General features: G+C 46.1%; 1 protein-coding gene across 3 annotated transcripts in view; it reads left to right on the forward strand.

Moving 5' to 3' along the window:
- Positions 1-27,625, forward strand: part of LOC135522634 (MAGUK p55 subfamily member 7-like) — a 273,268-nt gene that overhangs the window by 114,192 nt on the left and 131,451 nt on the right. For all 3 annotated transcript variants that reach the window (XM_064949080.1, XM_064949082.1, XM_064949081.1), the window contains exon 5: positions 21,192-21,269. In XM_064949080.1, coding sequence (XP_064805152.1) covers positions 21,192-21,269 — 78 coding nt within the window. The remainder of the gene's footprint in view (positions 1-21,191; positions 21,270-27,625) is intronic.

The raw sequence follows: 27,625 nt of genomic DNA on the forward strand, positions 1-27,625 counted from the left end.
GAGCCACGTGTATAAACTCCAGCAGAATTATAATGGTTGCATCCCAAGTGGCACCTTATTTCCCTATATAGTGCACTACTTTTGACCAGACCAAATAGGGAATAGGGTGCCATTTGGGACCTATCCTGTGGTTGGGACATGACTGAGGAAACAGAATGGGTTTCCTTTCATGTTGGGTTTGTTATGCATGGCTTTGGACTAAGGCTTTTCACCAGATAATGATGGGTAGGCCTGTGTATGTTCAAAGTCCAGATCGTGTCGGCCCAAAGAAAATGTAATGTCAGATGGCACAGATGTCATTATGGTAATGATTGTGGGTTACATTTCCATAACATTTAGGCAGGCATGTGGCTGGACCTCAGGACCTCACCGAGTGTTTGACCACAGTGGATCATGGCTGATCAGGCTTAATCCCTGTTATACATCTCTCCTGGGGAAGGAACTCTGTCCGTCTGTGGGCAAAGGGTTATGTTCATGTTCCCTCACTGGTTTCCAATTAAACCCTGAATAGCTCTTCACAAAGCCTTTGTCTGTTCACAGTGACAGACCTTCTCATGCTGTTGAAATTGTCGAAAAGTTAGAATTGTGCAGCCGTGGCTTTTCAGTACTCGTAGTTCCCCAGCAGGAGGAGTTTGTGACGAAAAAGGAAACCTCACCTACCTGTTGCCAGCTGCGGTTTCAACAAACAAGTGGTGCTAGATTGGACCTGAATTGACTGGAATATGTGTTTTGTGTTTTGGGAAATGCCAGTCTGCTAATGAGGAGCCAACGAAGCAGAGCTCGGAAGTCATTCACTACTCCTCCTTCTTGTCCTCCTTCCTTCCACCTCTCCCTCTTAAAAACCCTATGAAACGTTGGGCAGTGGAGGTCCGACCAATTAAGAAGCTGTGTGATTGTCGAGGGCTGACAGTTAGGATTGGAAGGAGGGGTGGGAGAGGGGCTCGGCGGTGGTTGCTTTTGAAATGTTTAATGTTCTTTGTCATGGTGATGAATTGGCACCACCACTTAGCGATGTGAATTCTACCACCATCATCCGGACACTGAGCCAACCAGTCACTGACGTCCTGCCACCGGCTGCCTGGCACTCACACTGTGGGTCGCGTCAGCTGCAATCTATAAATGCCCACTAGGTTTACAGCCTAATGCGGCCTAATTCACCATCGCTACTGTAGCGTAATATATATACCTCATTAAAGAAGAATGATGTCCCGCCCGACCCGACCCGCACAGCCGTGAAGCAGGCCCATAAGTCAGGGTAACAATAGAGGACGCACATTTCTCTTCTTACGCCAAGACAAGACCATTTATGTGTTTGATTTTCTTTTTTCCACTTTCTCTCTCTCGACTCAAGGAAAGCTGAGCTGAATGAGCTTTCAGTGTCTCTTATCCTCAGCATTGCAGGGAGAGGGGAGGGCTGTTTGATCCAACCCAGCTCTAGACAGACAGGCTGGCCTTTTGATGTGTTTCCTCCTTCCCGTGGGGGTGGGGGGTGGGGGGGGAAGAACCCTCTCACCCTCTCACCTTACAGTGGTGCTGCTCAGGTGAACTCATGTCTATCGTCAGTGACACACTATTACTTTAAACCCTTTACTACCCCATCCTACACACACACCACCCTCACTACCCGTTCTGCAGATCCAGATTCCACCCGTGACTACACAGGGCTGTGAAACAGAGGTATTGGAAGAGGCTAATAGCAGAGAAAACATCCTCGTAATCTGACAAGTTTAAACAGCTCAGCCTGTCCCTGGGCATATGGTAAGCATCAGGCCTCACCTGGGTAATTGTGGAGCATCGGATGCCTGGTCAGGACTAGATCCCTAGCGGAGGTAGAACAAGTGTCAGCGACTGAGAGAGAGGAAGGGAGTGAGAGAGAGGGAGATCCAGGCCTACTGTACAGTGGACCCTAACCAGACTCCTCTCCTCCTGTCATCCTCCTCTGTCTCTCCTCACCTGCCCTTCCAGACAGACAATTGGGCCCCTAGCGTCTCTGTTAATCAGATTATGTCACAGAGGAGAAAGATGAAACTAATATAGTCTTTCGGCTGAGTTCACAGGTGCTACTTCCCGGATGGCACCCTATTCCCTATATAGTGCACTACTTTAGACCAGGACCCATAGGGTGCCATTTGGGACAGATCCAGAGTCCCTGCACAGTGCACTACTTTGCAGGCTTTTCATCGACACGACAACGTCCCCAGCTGCATGACAGAAAGTAGAGCCTGTTTGTGGAACCGCCCGGCGTACGTATCCAAACTAAAACAGACGTTCTTCTTCAAATTAAATTAGTTACTCAAGTGTACTTTCTATAAATTCCTCCCTTTCTACTGTTCCGTCGCCAAGTACCTCGTACCACAAAAAGCCACAGGAAATATAATACAACGTTCAATTTCCACCTGAATCAGGTGCAGGGCGGTTGGAGACCAACTTTCTGTCAGCAGGCCTTCAGCGTTAGCCCTGAGCAGCTTCATTTGTGGTCGGTCACTTTTCCCTTTCATTCTGGTATAGTTAGATGCTAATAGGCTGGGCTTGGCAGGCAATCAGGCTGCATCCCAACTTCCACCCTATTCCCTATTAACTGCACTATTTTTGACCAGGGCGATATTGCTCTAGTCAAAACTAGTGCACTATATGGGGGAAATTGTGCAATTTGGGATGTGTCCCCTCGGTCTCCTCCCACCCTGTTATACTTGGAGCTTTTGAAGTGATTGTAGCTGTCTGTACTTCAAATGCTGCACTGCTTTAATGTGACATGTCTTTGGTGGATTTGACGAGTTTGTGGTCATTGCGTACATGGTCTCATTTGAACTGGAATTTGATTAGCCTCTTAATATAGTATAGCCCAGATGGTCAAACACATTCTTAGACTGCAGTCCTAGTCATTAAAACACACCATGATATACACACACAATGTGGGCTGTATGAATGTTTCTGAGGAGTGACGTTCAGGACTACGTGTAGGAAGACCAAGGGATTAGCAGCCGTAGACTGCCCTCTCCTATGTTCCCTATCTGCCTCCACCCTACCTCAGACTGTCTGGGCTCTGGGCTTGTAAGCCTATACCACCTGAGAGATCGGCTCGTGCTGCCTGCGGTTGACACACGTCCCTGGGCTCGGTTTGTAAGCCTATGCCACCTGAGAGATCGGCTCGTGCTGCCTGCGGTTGACACGTCCCTGGGCTCGGTGGCCACTGAACCCCCGGTTTATTATTTTGGGGGAACGGAACCTCCTCTCGGGAAGCTTAGAAAACACCTGAGGGGCACGGTGGGAAGATCAGCCTCTGTCTGCATCCCAAATGGCACCCTATTCCCTTTATAATGCACTTTTTTTGACATACAGGGGAATGGGGTGCAATTGTGTCCGAAATAGGGTGCCATTTGGGACGCAACCCCTGTTCTCTGGGAAACAGGACCCTTGTGTTAGCTGTCCTCTCACATGCCTGCACCAGTTCTCATTGTATGCACCATATACAGTTGAAGTCGGAAGTTTTCATACACTTTAGCCAAATGCATTTAAACTCAGTTTTTCACAATTCCTGACATTTAATTCAAGTAAAAATTCCCAGTTTTAGGTCAATTAGGATCACCACTTTATTTTAAGAATGTGAAATTTCAGAATAATAGTTTAGAGAATTAATTATTTCAGCTTTTATTTCTTTCATCATTCCCAGTGGGTCAGAAGTGTACATACACTCAATTAGAATTTGGTAGCATTGCCTTTAAATTGTTTAACTTGGGTCAAACGTTTTGGGTAGCCTTCCACAAGCTTCCCACAATACGTTGGGTGAATTTTGGCCCATTCCTCCTGACAGAGCTGGTGTAACTGAGTCAGGTTTGTAGGCCTCCTTGCTCGCACACTCTTTTTTTCAGTTCTGCCCACAAATGTTCTATAGGATTGAGCTTAGGGCTTTGTGATGGCCACTCCTATACCTTTACTTTATTGATCTTAAGCCATTTTCACACAACTTTGGACGTATACTTGGGGGTCATTGTCCATTTGGAAGACCCATTTGGGACCGAGCTTTAACTTCCTGACTGATGTCTTGAGATGTTGCTTCAAGATTTTCTATAGGATTGAGGTCAGGGCTCGTTTTACTGTGGATATAGATACTTTTGTACCTGTTTCCTCCAGCATCTCCACAAGGTCCTTTTCTGTTGTTCTGGGATTCAGTTGCACTTTTCGCACCAAAGTACGTTCATATCTAGGAGACAGAACGCATCTCCTTCCTGAGCGGTATGATGGCTGCGTGGTGGCATGGTGTTTATACTTGCGTACTATTGTTTGTACAGATGAACATGGTACCTTCAGGCGTTTGGAAATTGCTCCCAAGGATGAACCAGACTTGTGGAGGTCTACAATTTTTTTCTGAGGTCTTAGCTGATTTCTTTTGATTTTTCCATGACATAAAGCAAAGAGGCACTGAGTTTGAAGGTAGGCCTTGAAATACATCTACAGGTACACCTCCAATTGACTCAAATGATGTCAATTAGCCTTTCAGAAGCTTCTAAAGCCATGACATAATTTTCTGAAATTTTCCAAGCTGTTTAAAGGCACAGTCAATTTAGTGTATGTAAACTTCTGACCCACTGGAATTGTGATACAGTGAATTATAAGTGAAATAATCTGTGTCATGCAAAAATTAGATGTCTTAACCGACTCGCCAAAGCTATAGTTTGTTAGCAAGAAATTTGTGGAGTGAAAAACTAGTTTTAATGACTCCGACCTAAGTGTATGTAAACTTCCGACTTCAACTGTAGATGTTAATACCCATTTACACAATGTGCTTATTGTACGTTGACAGACATTAGCAACTGTAGAACGCTAAAGTGGTTGAATTGACCTTGTGTAGAGGCCTATAGCCTACTTGTTGACACAAGCCTGGATCATTATTTCTGGTTAAAAATGCCCTACTGTATCCAAACTAAATCCCCTGTCCTCACAGAAACGTTATACTCCGGTGCTTAGGCTGCCGTCCAAATATTGTCATTACTGTTTAATGGACGAAAGCAGCGTGACGTTTGAAAGATCATGTTCAATGTACACAAACACGCTGGTTACGGACAGAGGCAGACAGGCGGTGGACAGGGCCAAAATTGAAATGGACTTGTGGGGTTGTGATAGGGACAGTAGAGTAAAAGTAGAGCGAGTCGAAAAACTCCCCCCAGTCACAGAGTACAGACGCATGGCCTATTGAGCATAACATGGGTTGGGAACTAAATGATTTCCAGCCTACTAGTGGTTTGGAGGTGGAGACGACGTGGATGTACCATCTTCAACTGGTTCTCTGTTGGGTGTGATTTGGCAGTCCACTTCTCCAGGTCGAGAACTGCTGTAGTGAAGTGTGTTTATAGCATGAACCCTGTTCTGTTGGAATACACCACCGTTATATCCCCTAACCTCTGACCTGGAACTAAAACACTGCTTCCCAGTTCCTACCACCCCCACTCTGAAGATGTTTGAAGTTTATCCATCATTTTGTCCTCAGCATTCTCTAGGCTACTAGTTTTATTTACAACCCAATAGCCTCTATAAATCATTTGAATTAGCTTAATAAATGCCACGTGCAGTAAATCGCTGCAGTGTTTTTATTTTACATGTCATGAAACGGGATATTGGAAATTAAAAATGTAAATAGAAACCAAGTACTGTAGTGAAGGTGTTTGACTCATTGGCTGTCTGTATTTCTTTAGGAACTTGGTTAGGTGTGTGTGTGTGCATGTTCCTTCACTGTCTCCTCATGCAGAATAAACAGGGTCTTCTGTGGGGTCCTCTTACCCAGTTGCCAACACTGCTCCCTTTCACTTTCCAACTGCATAAGGAAGTCTATCCTCTAGCTAACTTAATGATATGGCTGTCACGGCAGGATGGACCTCTTCAATTCAAGGGGCTTTATGGGCATGGGAAACATATGTTTACTTTGCCAAAGCAAGTAAAATGGATAAACAAAAGTGACTCTCTCTCTCTCTCTCTATCCCTCCCTCTCACTACCTCTCTCTCTCTCTCTCTCTATCCCTCCCTCTCGCTACCCCTCTCTCTCTCCCTCTATCCCTCTCGCTCTATCCCTCTCTTTAATTCAATTTGCTTTATTGGCATGACGTAACAATGTACATATTGCCAAAGCCTATTTTGGATATTTACAATATAAAAATGAGAATCAAAATTGTCAACGGGACACAACAGTATCAACAATAACCAAGGGTCAAAATAACCATACATTCAACAATAACAATAAGCATACAGTAGAGTACATCTGCAGGTTGATTGGTCTGTCAGACACTGTCCCTCAACTTATGGCAGGCAGCAATGTAGGGCACTGCCAACCCACAGCTCCCTGCGTCCTCCCCCAACAGGACGGGCAGCCTACTCTCATCAGAGAAGTCTTTGAAACCTTGAATAAGGGTTTCAAATTTGGGAAAATGACACTCTAATTGTTTTATATTTTTGACATTTTGTCAGGAAATGCAGCGCCATCTCAGGTTCTGCTGTTGTGCAGTGGTTGCACAGCCTTTCCTCTACAGGGAGACAGGTTTTCCTGTGTCTACCCTTCTCAATGGCAAGGCTGTGCTCACTGAGCCTGTACTTTGTCAAGGTTTTTCTAAGGTTTTGATCAGTAACCATGGTCAAATATTTAGCCACGGTGTACTGTCGAGATAGCACTGCATTTTGCTTTGTGCTTGTGCTTGTGTTTCCCAATAAGCAATGTAGTTTTGTTTTGACTGTGTTGTAATTTGGTTTATCCTGATTGATTGGATGTTCTGGTCCTGAGGCTTCAGTGTGTAAGTAGAACAGGTTTGGGAACTCAGGACCAGCTGGATGAGGGGGCTATTTTCTTTGCTCAGCTCTGGGCATTGCAGGGCTTGGTAATGAAATGAGTGGGGGTCAGTGTATTTTAGATGTTTCCAAAACTTAATTGCTCTTTTTTGAGTTTTCATTATTAGTGGATATTGGCCTAATTCTGCCCTGCATGCATTGTTTGTAGTTTTCCTTTAGACATGTAGGATAATCTTACAGAACTCTGCATGCAGGGTTTCAATGGGGTGTTTGTCCCATTTGATGAAATCTTGTTTTGCAAGTGGACCCCACACCTCGCTGCCATAAAGTGCAATTGGTTCAATGACATATTCAATTAGTTTTAGCCAAATTTTAATAGCTATTAGCTTTTTAATGGCGTAGAATGCCCTGCGTGCTTTCTCTCTCAGCTCATTCACTGCCTCATTAAGGTGTCCAGTTGAGCTTATTTTTAAACCTAAGTAATTGTAGAATGTACAGTACTCTATATATTTTGTACCAATTGAGAACTTTGGTCTAATTCCCTGAGATCTGGATCTTCTCTGGAAAATCATTATTTTAGTTTTTTGGGGGTTTACTGCCTGGGCCCAGGTCTGGCAATACTGCTCTAGCAGGTCCAGACTCTGCTGTAGGCCATGTGCTGTGGGTGACAGCAGGCATAGGTCATCTGCAAAGAGTAGGCATTTAACCTCTGAATTGTGGAGACTAACACCAGGGGCTGAGGATTTTTCTAGAATAGTGGCCAATTCGTTGATGTAAATATTGAAGAGTGCAAGGCTCAGATTGCAACCCTGGCGAAGGCCCCGCCCCTGGTTAAAGAATTCTGTTTTTTTCTTACCAATTTTAATGCTGCATGTTTTGCCAGTATACATTGATTTAATTATGTCATATTTTACCCCCTACATCACTTTCAATAACTTTGTAGAACAGTGCTGTATGCCAAATAGAATCAAATGCTTTTTGGAAGTCTATAAAGGAAGTGTATATTTTGGTATTATTTTGGTGGACATATTTATCTATCAGGGTGTGTAGGGTGTAAATATGATCAGTCATGTGATGTTTTGGTATAAATCCAATTTGGCTTTTACTCAAGACATTGTGCTTATTAAGGAAGTGTAGCACTCTTACATTTATAATACTACAGAAAACCTTCCCCAGGTTACTGTTCACACAAATGCCTCTGTAATTGTTAGGGTCAAATTTGTCTCCGTTCTTAAAGATTGGGGTTATGACTCCTTGATTCCAGATGTCAGGGAAATAACCTACACTCAGGATCAAATTACACAGTTTTAATATAGCCAATTGAAATTTAGCACTAGTGAGTTTGAGCATTTCATATAGGATGCCATCAGGTCCGCATTCCTTTTTAAATTTGAGAGCCTGAAGTTTCTTATAGAGCTCCTGGTCAGTAATTGGGGAGTCCAGTGGATTTTGATTGTCCTTTATAGCCCTTTCTAATCCATTCAACTTCTCATTAATTTGACGTTGTTCTGCGTTTGTGTCAATTTGAACGGTGTTGTAGAGTGTTTTAAAATGGGTTGTCCATATGTCACCATTTTGTATGGCTAATTCCTCTTGTTTAGATTTTTTTTACAATTTTGCCAGAAGTTGTTTGTGTTTATGGACTCCTCAATTAGCATCAGCTGCTTGCTGTTGTACTGTGCTTTTTTTGGTTCTGAGTGTACATTTATATAGTTTTAAAGTCTCATAGTAATGAAGGTGTAATTCACCATTATTTGTGGCTCTGTGCTTTTGGTTGGATAGTTTTCTAAGTTTTTTCCAATTTTACAATCTGCATCAAACCAGTTGTCATCTGTGATCTTCTTTTTTTATTTTTTTAATCAATTTCAATTGTGCTTCTTTTGCCGTTTGCCTGAATATATAGTTGATGCCTTCTTTTACTGTGAGTGAATGTGGTATCCAGAAAGTTATCTAAGAGTGTTTGTATATTTTGGTTCCAGGTTGCTTTCTGGTATTCTTCTGTGCTGTTTTGGGCCCATCTGTATGAATTTCTGATGTTGTACAACTTACTGGGCTGTGAATGTCTGGTTGTTTCCATGTCTGTTCTTTTGAGGAACAAGGTAATTTGGCTGTGATCAGACAGAGGTGTTAGTGGCTTGACAGTGAATGAGCTGAGAGAGAAAGGGTCAATGTCTGTAATCATACTGTACTGTGGCCAAGAGGTGACCAGGAGGTGAATCCCCCCAAAGAGTCCCCCCGTAACCTACCATTGACAAAGTACAGATCCAGGCTTCCACAGAGCTGCCGTTCTACAGAGCTGCCTTTTTTGTTGACGGTGCTGTCAATGTTGTTTCTATGGGTGAGATGAAGACAGTTAGAAACACTAAAGCTGTCCCCTCGTGTGCTCGTTAGATCAGGTAGTGTTCCTGTGGGCGCATTTGTGTCCCCACAGATGAGCACATTTCCCTGGGCCTGGAAATGGCACGTCTCTTCCTCAAGGGTGGGGAAGATCTCCTCTGAGTAATATGGAGATTCTGAGGGGGATATATATATTTCATAAAGGAACACATCTTTTTCTGTCAGTACAAGTTTTTTCCAGTTTTAACCAAATGTGATATTTGCCCATTTGAGGGGATCAATTAGATGTTGTAGTTCGGATTTGTACCAAATGATCAGTCGTCCAGAGTCTCTGCCTCTATTGACAGAGCTGTGTTTTTGTGACGGCACAATTACCTCTCTGTAGCCTGTGGGACAGTGAGTGACAATGTCAGCCTTACACCATGTCTCCTGCAAAATGATAACGTCAACATCTTTAAGATTTTTGTTGAACTCCAGTGCTAAACTCTTCAGTCCAAAGGTTGAGGAGTTTAGGCCCTGAATGTTCCACATGCTAACTGATAGTGATTTCATGTTGCAAAAAGAAAGAATAGCAGTCAGAAATACAGTAACTACTAACTAATAAGTTGTTAAGAGTGAGATAAACAGGATAACAGCTAACACTGTTTTCTGTTAAATATATAAATATTCCTATTAATTGAACAAGTAAATTCTAGTACAATAGGTGCGCGTGTGTGTCTGTATGTGTGTGTGCGTCCGTGTGCGCGTAGTGCAGATGTATTGGAGGAGCTGTTTAATCTCAATTAATCCTACAGGGTTCTCCTGTCCTCTGCGTAGCTGCGCTGGTCCTGTGGAGTGGAGGAGGGCCAGTTCTGGGCCATGGGGCTTCCTCTCTGGTCTGGTAGGGGTGGTGGTCTGGTGCGGGGTCGTAGGCTGGGCCCTATCCTGTCTGACTAAGCCGATGGAAGTGGTGGGTGGGGCCTGTGGGGTGCGCTGGGTCTGTTGAATGGGCCTGGGGCTCCTTGGTGGTGCAATGGTCTGGTAGGGGTCTCTGGGTTGTCCTCTGTCCAGTGCGGCATGGGGTGTTTGTCTACCAAGTGCCATGTCCTTTAGAGACTTGGCAAACATCCCCACTGTCTGCTTCCTTAGGTGGGAGTGGTCGTGCAGGTCTGGCAGAATCTGTGCTGAAGATCTAGGTGCTGCTGTAGGCCCTCCTTGGTTGAGGATAGAAGCCCTAGATAATCAGAAAACAGTAGACATTTGACTTCAGAATCTAGTGGGGTGAGGCCGGGTACTGCAGACTTTTCTAGTGCCCTCGTCAATTCGTTGACATATATGTTGGAGAGGGTGGAGCTGCATCCCTGTCTCACCCCACGGCCCTGTGGGAAGAAATGTTTTTTTTGTGCATATTTTAACCTGATACTTGTTGTTTGTGTACATTTTATAGTGTCATGTGTTTTCCCCCCAACACCACTTTCCATCAATTTGTACAGCATACCCTCATGCCATATTGAGTTGAAGGCTTTTTTGAAATCAACAAAGCATGAGAATACTTTGCCTTTGTTTTGGTTTGTTTGTTTGTCAATTAGGGTATGCAGGGTGAATACGTGGTCTGTCGCATGGTAATTTGGTAAAAAAAACAATTTGACATTTGCTCAGTACCTTGTTTTCACTGAGGAAATGTACGAGTCTGCTGTTAATGATAATGCAGAGGATTTTCCCAAGGTTGCTGTTGACGCATATCCCACGGTAGTTATTTGGGTCAAATTTGTCTCCACTTTTGTGGAATGGGGTGATCCGTCCATGGTTCCAAATATTTGGAAAGATGCCAGAGCTAAGGATGACGTTAGAGTTTTAGTATAGCCAATTGGAATTTGTTGTCTGTATATTTGATCAGTTCATTGAGGATACCATCAACACCACAGGCCTTTTTGGGTTGGAGGGTTTTTATTTTGTCCTGTAGCTCATTTAAGGTAATTGGAGAATCCAGTGGGTTCTGGTTGTCTTTCATAGTTGATTCTAAGATATGTATTTGGTCATGTATATGTTTTTGTTCTTTGTTATAGAGACAAAAAGATTGGAGAAGTGGTTTATACATCTCCATTTTGGATAGATAATTATTTTTGTTGTTTGTTTGGTGTTTTCCAATTTTCCCAGAAGTGGTTAGATTCTATGGATTCTTCAATTACATTGAGCTGATTTCTGACATGCTGTTCATAATTTTTTTGTAGTGTATTTCTGTATTGTTTTAGTGATTCACCATAGCGAAGGCGTAGACTCAGGTTTCCTGGGTCTCTATGTTTTTGGTTGGACAGGTTTCTCAATGTCTTTCTTAGATTTTTGCATTTTTCGTCAAACCATTTGTCATTGTTGTTCATTTTCTTCGGTTTTCTATTTGAGATTTTTAGATTTGATATGGAAGCTGAGGTCAAATATACTGTTAAGATTTTCCACTGCCAAGTTCACACCTTCACGATTACAGTGGAACGTTTTACCCAGGAAATTGTCTAGAAGGGATTGAATTTGTTGTTGCCTAATTGTTTTTTGGTAGGTTTCCAATCTGCATTCCTTCCATCTATAGTATTTCTTAATGTTACTCAGTTCCTTTGGCTTTGATGCCTCATGATTGAGTATTGCTCTGTTCAAGTAGACTGTGATTTTGCTGTGGTCTGATAGGGCTGTCAATGGGCTGACTGTGAATGCTCTAAGAGACTCTGGGTTGAGGTCAGTGATAAAGTAGTCTACAGTACTACTGCCAAGAGATGAGCTATAGGTGTACCTACCATAGGAGGCCCCTCGAAGCCTACCATTGACTATGTACATACCCAGCGTGCGATAGAGCTGCAGGAGTTGTGCCCTGTTTTTGTTGGTGATAGTTGTGCCTAGGGGGGCATATGGGGGAGGGAATGCTGTCACCTGCAGGCAGGTGTTTGTCCCCCTGTGTGCTGAGGGTGTCAGGTTCTTGTCCGGTTCTGGCATGTATGTCACCACAGACTCGTACATGTCCCTGGGCCTGGAAATGATTGATATTCCCCTCCAGGATGGAGAAGATGTCTTCATTAATGTATTGGGATTCTAGTGGGTCGATATCTGTAGCACATAGGAGGACATTTTTCTCTGTTAAGATAATTTCCTTTTGAATTTCTAGCCAAATGTAAAATGTTCCGGTTTTGTTTAATTTATTGGAGTGAGTTAGGTCTGCTCGAAACCACATTAGCATACCCCCTGAGTCCCTTCCCTGTTTCACACCTGGTAGTTTGGTGGATGGGACTACCAGCTCTCTGTAACCTAGAGGGCAAAGAGTGGGTCCGTCTCCTCAACCAGGTTTCTTGCAGGTATCTCTCTTTCTCTCTCTACTTCTCTCTCTTTCTCCTTCTCTCCCTTTCTCCTTCACTCTCTTTCTCCTCTCTCTCTCCTTCACTCTCTCTTTCTCCCTCTCTCCCTTTCTTTCTCTGTCTCCCTTTCTTTCTCTCTCTCTTTCTCTCCCTTTCTTTCTCGCTCTCTCCCCCCTCTCTCTCCCCCCTCTCTCTTCCCCCCTCTCTCTCTTTCTCTTTCTCTTCTTTCTCTTTCTCTTCTTTCTTTCTCATTCTCTTTCCCTTTCTCCTTCTTTCTTTCTCCTTCTCTCTTTTTCTCGCTCTCTCTCCTCTCCATCTCTCCTCTCTCTCTCTCCTCTCTCTCTCCTCTCTCCTCTCTCTCGCTCTCTCCTTCTCTACTTATCTTCTCCTTCTCTCTCTCCTTCTCTCACTCTCTCTTTCTCCTTCTCTCACTCTCTTTCTCCTTCTCTTTCTCTTTCTCTCTCTTTCTCCCCCTCTCTCTCCTTCTTTCTCCTCTCTCTCTCCTTCTTTGTCCCCTCTCTCCTTCTCTCTCTCCTTCTCTACTTCTCTTCTCCTTCTCTTTCTACTTCTCTCACTCTCTTTCTCCTTCTCTCACTCTCTCTTTCTCCTTCTCTTTCTCCTTCTCTCTCTTTCTCCCCCTCTCTCTCCTTCTTTCTCCCCCTCTCTCTCCTTCTTTCTCCCCTCTCTCTCCTTCTTTCTCCTCTCTCTCTCCTTCTTTCTCCTCTCTCTCTCCTTCTTTCTCTTTCCCCTTCTTTCTCTTTCTCTCTCTCTTTCTCTCTCTCTTTCTCTCTCTCTTTCTCTCTCTCTCTCTTTCTCTCTCTCTCTCTTTCTCTCTCTCTCTTTCTCTCTCTCTCTCTCTCTCTTTTTCTCTCTCTCTTTCTCTCTCTCTTTCTCTCTCTCTTTCTCTCTTTCTCTCTCTCTTTCTCTCTTTCTCTCTCTTTCTCTCTTTCTCTCTCTCTTTCTCTCTCTCTTTCTCTCTTTCTCTCTCTCTTTCTCTCTCTCTTTCTCTTTCTCTCTCTTTCTCTCTCTTTCTCTCTCTCCCCTCTCTCTTTCTCTCTCTGTCTCTGTCTCTGTCTCTCTCTTTCTCCTCTCTCTCATTTGCTCTCTCTTTCTCCTTCTCTCTCTCTTTGCCTCCCTCCCCAGTGCATCTGCTCTCTTAATAAGCTGTCACATTCTCCAGACATTTTCATGACAAATGAGAGTTGAGCGTGTTCCTAGCAGATCCGGAGTTCTGAGCAGAGCTTAGGCGCCATGCTGGCCCGGGCCAGACCTCCCTCCTCAATGCAAGATGCTCATTCTGCGTCAGCCACCTTCAGAGAATTTATTTTGCCCAGGCACGGAGGAGCAGGTAGTAACTAACTAGCTACACTCCAATACAATTCTACCCCAGCAGCAGTCTGTTGTCCCTCAGCAGTCTACAATGCTGTCTATATTACCATTTTATGACGAGTTTAAGGGTTTCATTCCAAGTTGTTCAGGGCCTTGGCTAATTGGCCACGAGATGCTTTTGAGCTAATATCAAAGTATTTGAGTCAATGCCTGTGGCAATGTTATGGTTGAGGACAATCTCCAGGCTCTGTCTAGGACTTCTCCTTTCTGGTCAGGTCACCATGTCAGACCAGTTCAGACCATCTCCAGGCTCTGTCTCGGACTTCTCCTTTCTGGTCAGGTCACCATGCCAGACCAGATCAGACCATCTCCAGGCTCTGTCTAGGACTTCTCCTTTCTGGTCAGTTCACCATGCCAAACCAGATAAGACCATCTCCAGGTTCTGTCTAGGACTTCTCCTTTCTGGTCAGTTCACCATGCCAAACCAGATCAGACCATCTCCAGGCTCTGTCTAGGACTTCTCCTTTCTGGTCAGTTCACCATGCCAGAACAGATCAGACCATCTCCAGGCTCTGTCTAGGACTTCTCATTTTCTGGTCAGGTCACCATGCCAGACCAGATCAGACCATCTCCAGGCTCTGTCTAGGACTTCTCCATACTGGTCAGGTCACCATGCCAGACCAGATCAGGCCATCTCCAGGGAACTGACTAGGACTTCTCCATACTGGTCAGGTCACCATGCCAGACCAGATCAGACCATCTCCAGGGCTCTGCTGTAAGTCGACCGGTGTGAGAGAAGAGGAGAACACAGCCAGCCAGCCTCACCCTCTCTGGTGCTGGGAGACTGAATGGGGTAACCAGGGTTCTTGGGTAAACACAGACTGACAAGCATTTCTGTCTCAAACATGCACATCTGTCTGTGTCTGTATGTGTGTGTCTGGCCCCCTGGTCTGTTTCCCCTGCATGGTACAGTCCTCCACAGTGTCTCCCTCCATGCTGAGAGGGGTTGATGAGGTGTTCTGAAGTTAGTAGCTGTAGTGATCTGAGCCACCAGTGGATACTGGAGATGTGGATTCTTGATACTGGATACACTTCATTGGGTCCTGCTGGAAAATGGGGCGGAGGGGTGGAGGGATTGAAGGGGTGGGTGAGTAGATATGTGGAGTGGTCACGTCGAGTGCCTCTGGCCAGACGACATTTAGCAGGAGTTCCAGGCCTCCTCGCTGGCCCCACAAGCCGAAACACAATCCAGCCCTCTCTCTCTTTCCATCTCTCACTACCTCCATCTTTCTGTCTGTCGCTCTCTTTATACAATCTTTTTCCTTCCCTCACTTTTTTTGTCTCTTTCGCTCCCTCCCACCATATCTCCTTCCGTCTTCCGTTCAGTCTCTCTCTTGTTGATGCTGTTCTGCCAGACATTTGTAATTGTCCCTAAGTGGTGCTGGTGTTTTTGAAGGATGTGCTCTCGTGTGGTCTGCCTGTCCTCTGTGTGTTGGTATGGGCCTGCCACACCACAGGCTGGCATTGAACCCAGGTTCACAGACATAACCTTTAACCTGGTAACCAAGATTAGGACCACCAGCCAGGGGTGAGGGTTCCAGACTGATGACTGAAGATGAGGAAGACTGATGTTCTGTTCTCACGGGGCTATATCCCCTCTGGAAAAGGTATCCTATTTCAAACATTAACATCTCATATTCACATCCGCTATCCATGGGCTGTGGGTATGTTCAGTGTATTTCTGTGTGTATGTTAAGCCTGTTGGGTATTAATGGTACGGGACACAACCTGGTCTGGGGACTCCACTGAGAGATCAGGACACACCGGTTCATTGTAGCCTGTTTTCTGGAAGCACCTCTCCCTGTGAAGGTAAACATTCGTCCCCTAAGCTCATCTGATCGTGCGACGTTCGGTCTGTCCTCCACTCACTGTAGTCAGAATCTCTGCCTTTAATTCCTGCCTGTGGGATTCTCTAGCTTCCAGGCTGTCGGTTGCTTTCCAAATGGTGCCCTGTATCTTATTTAGTGCATAGATAGGATGCCATGTGGTATGCACCCCGAGCTTCTATTTCTGCTCTGGGTTTAACTAAGTCTTTGGCCTGGCGTTGCCTGGCTGTTACCCAACTTCTCAGTGTTACAGACCTTTTTCCACCGACACACACACTGCCTGCCTGCCAGGAGCGCAAGCAGAGTGTTGCTGGTGGCCTGAAGAATGTAGGCTATGATATGTAAAGCAGCTCGTTATTACTTTACAATACGTGACGGCGCTGGCTCCGAGCTGTCCCGTTCGGCAGGCAGACGGTTGCATTCCTGTCCTCCGCTCTGCTCACGGACAGAGGGACCATCTGGACGTGGCCTCGTAGTTGTAAATAAAAAAAGCATTGCCATCGGATCTCACATTCTAGAGCAGAGAAATTCCACAGTAACTAAGCAGCAGACGGAGTGACTCGGTGTCGGTGGAACTAGCTCAGCAGATGTGATTCTCATTCTGGAATGCTGGAGAGGCGAAGACAGTGACGTACTTTCTCTCTCTGATTCACCTTGTGTTTCAGAGTGATGGATGGATGTGCTGAAGAGGAAGTAACTAGAGCTTCTCCTGTGTCCTTTTATGGGCTGTGCTGTGAGTGTCGGCGGGAGATGAACCCTGTAGGCTACCGTAGAACACCAGACTGAGAGAGTATTTAGCCTAGTCCTCTGTCTGCAATGTGATTCGTACCTGTTATCAGAAGTATCCTTGAGATGGGTCCAAAGCTCCATCCCCAGCCCTAGTCTCAAAGCTCCAGCCACAGCCCTGGTCTCAAAGCTCCAGCCGCAGCCCTGGTCTCAAAGCTCCAGCCCTGGTCTCAAAGCTCCATCCCCAGCCCTGGTCTCAAAGCTCCATCCCCAGCCCTGGTCTCAAAGCTCCATCCCCAGCCCTGGTCTCAAAGCTCCATCCCCAGCCCTGGTCTCAAAGCTCCAGCCCTTGTCTCAAAGCTCCATCCCCAGCCCTGGTCTCAAAGCTCCATCCCCAGCCCTGGTCTCAAAGCTCCAGCCCTAGTCTCAAAGCTCCAGCCACAGCCCTGGTCTCAAAGCTCCAGCCGCAGCCCTGGTCTCAAAGCTCCAGCCCTGGTCTCAAAGCTCCAGCCCTGGTCTCAAAGCTCCAGCCCTGGTCTCAAAGCTCCATCCTCAGCCCTGGTCTCAAAGCTCCATCCCCAGCCCTGGTCTCAAAGCTCCATCCCCAGCCCTGGTCTCAAAGCTCCATCCCCAGCCCTGGTCTCAAAGCTCCAGCCCTAGTCTCAAAGCTCCAGCCACAGCCCTGGTCTCAAAGCTCCAGCCGCAGCCCTGGTCTCAAAGCTCCAGCCCTGGTCTCAAAGCTCCAGCCGCAGCCCTGGTCTCAAAGCTCCAGCCGCAGCCCTGGTCTCAAAGCTCCAGCCGCAGCCCTGGTCTCAAAGCTCCATCCCCAGCCTTGGTCTCAAAGCTCCAGCCCTAGTCTCAAAGCTCCAGCCGCAGCCCTGGTCTCAAAGCTCCAGCCGCAGCCCTGGTCTCAAAGCTCCAGCCCTGGTCTCAAAGCTCCAGCCCTGGTCTCAAAGCTCCAGCCCTAGTCTCAAAGCTCCAGCCGCAGCCCTGGTCTCAAAGCTCCAGCCCTGGTCTCAAAGCTCCAGCCCTGGTCTCAAAGCTCCAGCCCTAGTCTCAAAGCTCCAGCCGCAGCCCTGGTCTCAAAGCTCCAGCCGCAGCCCTGGTCTCGAAGCTCCGGCCGCGGTCTCGAAGCTCCGGCCGCGGTCTCGAAGCTCCGGCCGCGGTCTCGAAGCTCCGGCCGCGGTCTCGAAGCTCCGGCCGCGGTCTCGAAGCTCCGGCCGCGGTCTCGAAGCTCCGGCCCCAGCCCTAGTCGCAAAGCTTCAGCCCTAGTCTCAAAACTCAGTAAGAGCAGAGGAGGAGCAGCTGTCAGGCTCCCCAGTTTAGCGCTCCCCTCCCCAGATTACCAGGGGACACGCCTAATGCAGTGTTTTATGGCCGAGTAATGTGGATTTATCTTGGGGATTGGAACCCTTGGTGGTGACCAGATCTCCTGTACTGTTACTCCTCTGTGCTGGTACTGTAGCCTACAGCCTTAAACCTGACCCGGTAACAATACTGCTCTTGTCTAACTCTCATTCTTTCTGTCTGTGACTGAGACACTGGATGATTTAGCTCCAGAGACCTTTTGGCTGAATCCGATACTGGTATATTACCACAATATGAAGACAATATTAAATGTATAAGCCACTGAAAATGATCTAATCTATGGTCACTATCAGTGGTTCCCTAACTTTTTTGAATCATGGCAAATTTTGATGGGATAAAAAAAATTCTGCTGCACACCTAAAATGTCCCTATTAATTGATTTAGTGATATTGACTGATATTTTCGGTGACACAGGTTTTCTATAGATCAAATTGGATTTATTTGAACTATTTTCATGTTTTGTGTACCCCTTTTTAAGAGCGTCCCACAATCCACGCCACTGTGGGAAAAAAGTTACTCCGGTAAAATATATATATATTTTGCAGGAGAGTAGCAGCTTTCTGCATTGTAAAGGTGCAACCACTGACACAAAGCCATCTTCCGTTTTGTTTCTATAGCAGATGCTGGGGTTCAGGTAAACCTAATCAGACTTGCTTGTACTAATGGTTCTCACAGGCAAAGTCAAAAAATACAATGACTATGCTGTTGATGTACACTGCTCAAATGATACAGATGTAACCATGTGCCATGCAATATATTGTCTGAGTGGCTCTGGTCCTTCCAATCAAAATTCCATGTGCGTTTATAAGTGACTGTTCCAAAATATTAGGAAAAGTTTTGCGGCCCACCTGAGTTCCTCAAGGCGCACCGGTTAAAAACCTCTGGTCTCTATGGGACTTCCAAAATGTATGGATCATTTTATCTTGTAGCTATGTTGGAACCTATTTCCCTTCTATAAAAACCAGCACGTTCCCTCTGCATTGCTCTGCATACGTTTTATTATGTTGTTTTGTTCAAATATACAAAATCCCCTTCCATTTTTTTTACCCCTTTCTGTGACCGCAATTATTAGCCGTTGAAAGTGACGTTAGAGGAGACTAATTCCGTCCTGCGTGTGGCGTAATTTACACATTCCTCCCATGCAGGCGCATTCCTGTTTTTATTCACACACAGGCTGTGACGTTGTCCGGGTAACATAGTTCTCAAAAAGCCAGAGAAGTTTTAATTACACAGCAACTGTAGTTGTTAACAACGTGTCAGAAAACAAACCCTTCACCCAAACTCTTCTCTCCTCCTCCTAGTGAGTGATTCGCTGGTTGCGGTTTGTCTCTGCTCCATGTCTGCAGAGAGAGGGAGAGTATTGGAGAGAGGGGGACAGCGAGCGAGAGGGAGAGGGAGTGAGAAAGAAAGATTGAGTGAGTGCCGTTCTTCGTAGGCCCTCCAGGCACCCAGCCGTTCCAAGCTCCAGGGCCAGGACTCTTCTGTCATTGTCACCCCAGCCAAAGGGCTCTCTCCTCCATCCTCGTGGTGCTGGAATGTAGGTTGGCTGCTGGGACATCTAGGAATGATCCAGGGCTTGGGCCCAGCTGTCACTCAACCCTTGGCCCAGCCCCACACCCCGGTCCTGGGATGGAGGGATGGAGCGAGAGGCAGTAGGTGGGTGGTTGTCCCTCTACGATGTGCTGATAGGCCCTGACAACATCCTGTTTTGTTGTGGCATTCTTTGGCAGCAGTTCATACATCACACATGACAGGGTGTGTTCGTAAATTCAATCTGGAGTGCCAGAGTGCGCTCAGAGTGCACTCTGGGCATTCGTAAATTCCGAGCATTTCCCTCTCGGAGCGTTCAGAGTGCACACTAGACGCTCTGGCCGAGGAGTAGGGTTGAGTGTTCTGACCTCACAATGGCAGTCAAGCACCCAAGCTAACTGGCTAACATTGGCTAGCTTGCTAGCTACTTCTAGACACAAATGAGAATACCTCACTCTGACCATTTTACTCTCCCTAGCAGAGCTGGTTAGGCTGTTCATGTTAACCAGAGCTTTGGTGACTCTGACTGTGTAACAATTTAAGTATGCTTCTTTGACAACGTTTACCAACACCGGCCATATTCAACGGGTGTTGAGCGTTCGTAAATTCATCAGTTATTCTGGGCTCTGGCACTTTCAGACAAAAGTGCTCTGAAATTGGAGTTGATAGCCAGAGTGAATTTATGAACACACCCAGGAGTGTCAGCTGGGTTGGATGTCACTGACACATCTAATCATAATGATACTATCAGCTTCTCTCTCTCTCTCTCTCTCTCTCTCTCTCTCTCTCTCTCTCTCTCTCTCTCTCTCTCTCTCTCTCTCTCTCTCTCTCTCTCTCTCTCTCATTTTTCTCTCTCTCCGTCTCACAATTGAATTAAATTCAAGGGCCGTTATTGGCATGGGAAACACATGTTAACATTGCCAAAGCAAGTGAGGTAGATAATATACAAAAGTAAAATAAACAATATAAAATTAACAGTAAACATTACACATACAGAAGTTCCAAAACAATAAAGACATTACAAATGTCATATTATGTATATAAACAGTGTTGTAATGATGTGCAAATAGTTAAAATACAAAAAGGGAAATAAATAAACATAAATATAGGTTGTATTTACAATGGTGTTTGTTCTTCACTGGTTGACCTTTTCTTGTGGCAACAGGTTACAAATCTTTGTTATGGAAGGTTTGGGAATCGCTTCCTTTTAGGTGGTTGTAGAATTTAACGGCTCTTTTCTGGATTTTGATCATTAGCGGGTATCAGCCTAATTCTGCTCTGCATGCATTATTTGGTGTTCTGCATGCATTATTCTTTTCAGAATTCTGCAAGTCTCAATTTGGTTTGAATTCTTGGTTGGTGAGCAGACCCCAGACCTCACAACCATAAAGGACAATGGGTTCTATAACTGATTCAAGTATTTTTAGCCAGATCCTAATTGGTATGTCGAATTTTATTTATTTGTGGAAATTACCTGTGGCGCTGATGCTTAGGCCATGTTAAGTAGAGTTTTTTTTTTGTGTGCTCTAGGGCAACGGTGTCGATCTCTCACTTTCTCTCTCTTTACCTCCCCTCCCCCCCTCTGTCCTGGGACTAAAGTTGTGTTCTGGTGCTGCGGTCCTATATTGATAGTATTTAGTGAAGCTGTTGAAATGTTTAGAAATCGGTAACCACCAGAGCTTATCCAGTAGGTGGAGGAGAGCAGGATTGATGGTACAGTTGGAGAATGAACTGAAAAGCACTAAAGCAGTCTGTTGTGCTCCGGTAGCCCTCTGAGAATGGCTTTCTTTTGTGTGTGTGTGTGTTAACAGACACTAGTGTGTGTTTCCCAGCCTCCCCCTCTCTGACCACAACTCACAACAGTCTCTCCTTTATTTCTCTTCATCTCTCCTGTCTCTTAATCTCTCCTTTCTTTCGGTCTCTCCTTCAGATCCATGAGAGACTGCAGCACTATGAGGAGCATAGTCCTGCCCCCATCCTGGACAGTGCTGGCTCCCTGGCCGCTGACGTAAGTAGCTCCCCCTCGCCCCGGTTTGCACACACACACAGGACACCTATACACACGCACACACACACACCCTACCCCCGCCGAGTTTCCCGCTGGGAGTCAGATGAGGTTTCACTGTTGTTATTTCTCCTCCTGCGACCTTTCACCTCTCTCCATGTAGCTACCTGGCTCCTCTCACTCTCAGAATGATATGACACGCCTTTTCCAATAACACTGCACCCTTAGATCCCATCTCTCCCTCTCATCTCTCTCCTTTCTCCCACTCTTCTCCCTGACCTCTCCCCCCCCCCTCCCTCCTTTCTCCCCCGCTTCTTCCCATACGTCTAGCTGCTACGGAATAGAAAATCCAGCTCTCATGGCCCCAGGGAACAAGTGATCATTTTCGAAGGGCATAAGGAAGGAGGGAAAGAGTGAAAAAGGGCAACAATTCAGAGGAAGGTTAAAAGATGGATGAGAGCGTCAGGGCGGAGGACAGGAAGAGACGAAGCGACAGATGAAAGAGGAGAAATGACTCGGGGAGCATAAATATAGGAGAGAAGCGAGAGAGGCGGTGTCACACTATCACCTGTGGCACACGGCCCCGTCGATTTATTAACCTGTCGTCCTCTACCCAAAATGCCAGCACTCTGTGTGTGTCTGTACGTGCATGACAGAGTACCAACATGGCATATAGCGATGGGTTATTTCCTTCCATCATCTGTACGGCCTTTAGACTCTCTGCTCCTCTCATCATCAGAGCCCTGAAAACCCTTCTCTGTCATTATTAACTAAACATATATCTGACATTGTGTTAGTGGTGCTTCTTCCTATTGGTCAGTAATGGAACTAGCAGCGTTACACACACACACACGTGCATGGTTGCACAAGAGCATCCGTACACACACACACACCTGTATAAACCACTGATCCAGTCTGGTTTAGTAATGTAAGCGGTATTTTAATGATGTGTGGTTGTGTTTTAAATCCCCTGTTCTGTTTATTGTAATCAAAGTGCTGTGGAGTTTTCCTCATCTCCTTCTAAAGAGCACTGAGGAGGCCTGAGGAGAGAGGAGAGGGGGGGCAGAGAGAGTCAAAGGGATCTGAGAGAAAGAGAGAGGTGGAGTGCGTCTAGTGGGTTGTTTTATGGCCTGGCTGGGCTGGCTGTGTGTTTCTTTAGCTGTGGGTGCCTAGCCTGAGTCTCAGGACTGTTGTTGCTGTCTTGCAAACTCCATTGCTGTCGTTGTTAAGCGGCCTGCCGTGACAATGACCGCACACAGCCCTGGGACGGGAGAGACTGGTCTGGCCTGGTCTGGTCTGGCCCAGAGAAATTCTAGAAGACCGATTGATGTATGGATGGAAGGATGACAGCCCAGATCACCGGATCCACAATACAGCACCGGGGACTTAGTGCACACTACTGCTGTTTGTCTACTGTGTGTGCGTGGGAGAGAGAGACAACGTTGTTTATTTTTCCTTCTCCCTCCCTCCCTCCATGGGTCATGGCAAGCGTCCTTTTCTGTATTTATTTAAGGGACCCACCTCTCAGCCCCCCGTTCATTTTTAAAATTACCGCGTTTGAAATGTGCGCTTCCTCGTAAATGCTGTGAGAAACCTCAGATATCAGGATAAAGATGATTTATCAGAGCCGTCTGGAGTGACAGAGCCACCAACTAGAATCATTCAGAGTACTTGTGTTTTTAAGAACTATGTGTGTTTTTAAGAAGTATCCCTTTTCAACCGCGTCGTCTCGCCGAGCGTCGGAATGAAAGCCATTGAAGTCATTGTGTGTAGTAGAGTGTATGGTATTAAACTACTTGAGTAGAGGAAGTCTTGGTGAAATTCATTTTGGGGTTGAGTTTCGGTTATGGAGGTTGAATTTATTGCCTCACATAAAATGACACTTCAACCCCGGTCTGCCCTCGTGCACTGTCTAGAGCAGTCTCAGCAGGTGACTCCATCCACAGACCCACCAGACCTCTACTGCTGCTGCTATAGGACAGACCTCATGGGTCCTCAAAATACCTGGCAGGCTTGATGAAATACTATTACACACGCGCAACCACATGCATGCATGCGCTCACACACAGACACACACATAATAGGCCCATAAACTCACAAGCACAAATTAAGTACACACAAGGCCACAGCTCCCAGAATATGTCTGTCTCCTTTACCCTGGCCCTCTCCTCTGTTGGTTGTCCTCCCATCCTCTCTAGTCTGTCATTCTCCAGACTGTCCACCAGGTGGGCCCAGAGAGAACTTCTCTCTTCTCTGTCTCTCTCTCTCTCTCTCTCTCTCTCTCTCTCTCTCTCTCTCTCTCTCTCTCTCTCTCTCTCTCTCTCAATACTGACTGTCAATCCACAGTTACAATGCATTGATTCACAGGTAACTGCCAAAATAAAGGAAACTTGAGTAAATGAGGGAAACAAAGTATATTGAAAGCGCATAAGTCTGGTTCCTGAGGTACTTAAGCAGTCAAATCATCCCATCATGCTTAAAGTCATGTGGGTCATTTTTGTGTCTCAGTCACCAGATCTCAACCCAATTGGGTGTTTTCTACCACCATCAACAAAATATGGAATTTCTTGTGTAAAATTGTTGCTTCCCTCCAATAGAGTTCCAGACATTTGTAGAATATACGCCAAGGTGCATTGAAGCTGTTCTGTCTCGTGGTGGCCCAACGCCCTTTATGTTGGCGTTTCCTTTATTTTGGCAGTTACCTGTACCTTCATTATCTTTGTCTTAAAGAAGTGTTACAAATGCAGAAGTGAACACAAACTGACAAATATTGTCCGTGTATATGAATGTTGAACTGATTTCCATTGGATCTTTCAGGTAAGTAATTGCCATTAGGACAGACAGACCTGAAGACGTTGATGTTCACTTCAGTCTCATGGTGTCATCCAGCACTAGGCCCGTTTTAGCATGTCCAAGAGACAGTACCATGTATTTACCTTATGTTGTGGAAACATCTGGTGTAAAATTCAATCACAAAAAGACTAGCTTTAATTGAACAAGATGCATCGGTTGTAGCCAGACACAGGTTTTTATTTGTGTTTGAAATAACGTAATGGGTTTCATGGCCGCGGGAACCGTAAACTCAGTGCTCCACATCAAGCCTGTCTAAACAGACATCAGTGTGAGGCTGGCCATGGGGTTACGACTGGAATACACTCAGCCACAATCCACAAAGTAGACACACACACACACACACAGAGAGAATGGAAAGTGTGATTGTAGCGTAGAAGCATGAAGGTAGTATAGAGTGTGTTGTGTCATCTTTCCTCCCTAGTGAGTTATGAGCTAAAGCCTTTAATGAGACAATAAAAGGACCTGTTCTCTCTCTCTCTCTCTCTCTCTCTCTCTCTCTCTCTCTCTCTCTCTCGTAGCAGTTCACTTTGGCAAGGGGTGATGTCTGTACAGAGCAAGATGCTCACAACCTCATCTTTATTCTTCTCTCGCTCTCACACACACACACTTAAGCTCCCGTCTGTCTCTTCAGAGGGCAACAGCGTAGTAGTGACCCCTCTCTCTCTCTCTCTCTCTCCCTCCACGGCCCTTTCCTTCACCCCTGCTGCCTTGTACCTCACCCCTACCTGGCTGCTACCTCACCCTGGACGTCATTAGTCAAACATACTCCGCTCTTTTCCTCTGTAATCATCACACGCTAGTTTGGGTGTGTGTCTGGGTGTGTGTGTGTGGGAGGATGATGTTCCTTGAACTGTTCCCCCATGGCTTTAGAGCCCCTTTACTGTGGTCTACTGGTGGTCGCTCACTCAGAGCAACAGAGAGCAGGGTGTGTCAGGGTTAGGGGTCAATTCCTTTTCTATTCCAGTCAATTCAGAAAGTATACCAAATTCCACTTCCCCATTTTCCCCACTGAACAGCATGGACGAGAATTGGAATTTGAATTTCAGTGTACTTCCTGAATTGACTAGAATTTAAATGGATTGACCCTAACCCTGGTGTGTGTTTTTTTCTTCTCCCCTCTTCCTCCCACACACTCCTCCTCTTGTCCCTGCCAGTGGGAGGATTCTCAGAGCTCTTGTGATTTTTCACCGGGGCTCGTTGAACAGACGCAGTTCAGGCGGTTCTCCTCCTCATCCCAGTTCACTCACAAGCGACCCTTTGTCTGGACACTCAACCCTCCTTCGCCGCTTCTCTCCAGCCTTCCTCACCCCCAGGGAACCACGGCTCTCTCTGCCAGGGCACCCATAAATCAGCTCCTGTCCAGCCCACGGAGATGAGCCTGGCCACCCCCTCTAGACAACCAGACAACCACGGGTCTGGTCCAGGCAGCAGCCCACCAGGTTTGGGTCTGGGCCCCTGGCTTTGGCTCTGGTGCTGAAGCAGAGGGTATTAGGGAGACATCAGATTGATGGGCTGTCTCTCTTCATGCTGCCTGGCGGCCCTCAGCACACAGACAGGGATTACTACCTCTATAGCATGACTAAGGCCTCTTTTCGTCTGGCCTTGTTACATACTGACAAAACTGCTCGCGCGCCTGCTGATTTTGTACCACACACCAGAACCGATCAGGACACGCATGCAGGTTGAAACCTCAACAACTCTGAACAAATTATATTAGTTTGGGGACAGGTCGAAAAGCATTAAACATTCATGGCAATTTAGCTAGCTAGCTTGCGGTTGCTCGCTAATTTGCCCTGAGATAAAAACATTGGGTTGTTATTTTACCTGAAATGCACACTCCTCCGACAATTAATCCACAGATAAAACGGTAAAACAAATTAGTTTCTCGTAATCTCTCCTCCTTCCTTCAGGCTTTTTCTTCTCATTTCTTCTCAACAGCCACACCATTCATTACCAGATTCAGCTGAGGTCTAAAACTTAAGGAATGATTTGGACCAAATACAATGCTCTTAGTTTTAAAGATGTTCAGGACCAGTTGATGACTGGCCACCCATTCCAAAACAGACAGCAACTCTTTGTTAAGGGTTTCAGTGACTTCATTAGCTGTGGTTGCTGATGCGTATATTGTTGAATCATCAGCATACATGGACACATGCTTTGTTTAATGCCAGTGGCAGGTCATTGGTAAAAATAGAAGAGTAGAGAGCCTAGAGAGCTGCCCTGCAGTACACCACACTTTACATGTTTGACATTAGAGAAGCTTTCATTAAAGAAACCCTCTGAGTTCTTAACTCAGCAAAAAAGAAACGTCAACTGTTTATTTTCAGCAAACTTAACATGTGTAAATATTTGTATGAACATAACATGATTCCACAACTGAGACATAAACGCAACAAGTTCCACAGACATGTGACTAACAGAAATGGAATAATGTGTCCCTGAACAAAGGGAGGGTCAAAATCAAAAGTAACAGTCAGTATCTGGTGTGGCTACCTGCTGCACATCTCCTCCTCATGGACTGCATCTGATTTGCCAGTTCTTGCTGTGAGATGTTACCCCACTCTTCCACCAAGACACCTGCAAGTTCCTGGACATTTCTGGGGGGGAATGGCCCTAGCCCTCACCCTCCGATCCAACAGGTCCCAGACGTGCTCAATAGGATTGAGATCTTGGCTCTTCGCTGGCCATGGCAGAACACTGACATTCCTGTCTTGCAGGAAATCACTCACAGAACAAGCAGTATGGCTGTTGGCATTATCATGCTGGAGGGTCATGTCAGGATGAGCCTGCAGGAAGGGTACCACATGAGAGAGGAGGATGTCCTCCCTGTAACGTACAGCGTTGAGATTGCCTGCAATGACGACAAGTTCAGTCCGATGATGCTGTGACACACTACCCCAGACCATGTCCGTCCCTCCACCTCCAAATCGATCCCGCTCCAGAGTACAGGCCTCGGAGAAACGCTCATTCCTTAGACGATAAACAAATCCGACCATCACCCCTGGTGAGACAAAACCGCGACTCGTCAGAGAAGAGCACTTTTTCCAGTCCTGTCTGGTCCAGCGACAGTGGCTTTATGCCCATAGGTGACGTTGTTGCCAGTGATGTCTGGTGAGGACCTGCCTTACAACAGGCCTACAAGCCCTCAGTCTGGCCTCTCTCAGCCTATTGCGGACAGTCTGAGCACTGATGGAGGGATTGTGCGTTCCTGGTGTAACTCAGGCAGTTGTTGTTGCCATCCTGTACTTGTCCCACGGGTGTGATGTTCGGATGTACCAATCCTGTGCAGGTGTTGTTACACATGGTCTGCCACTGCGAGGACGATCAGCTGTCCATCCTGTCTCCCTATAGCGCTGTCTTAGGCATCTCACAGTACGACATTGCAATTTATTGCCCTGGCCACATCTGCAGTCCTCATGCCTCCTTGCAGCATGCCTTTTGGCACGTTCACACAGATGAGCAGGGACCCTGGGCATCTTTCTTTTGGTGTTTTTGAGTCAGCAGAA

This window comes from Oncorhynchus masou, chromosome 30, assembly GCF_036934945.1.
Source record: "Oncorhynchus masou masou isolate Uvic2021 chromosome 30, UVic_Omas_1.1, whole genome shotgun sequence".
Lineage (NCBI taxonomy): Eukaryota > Metazoa > Chordata > Actinopteri > Salmoniformes > Salmonidae > Oncorhynchus > Oncorhynchus masou.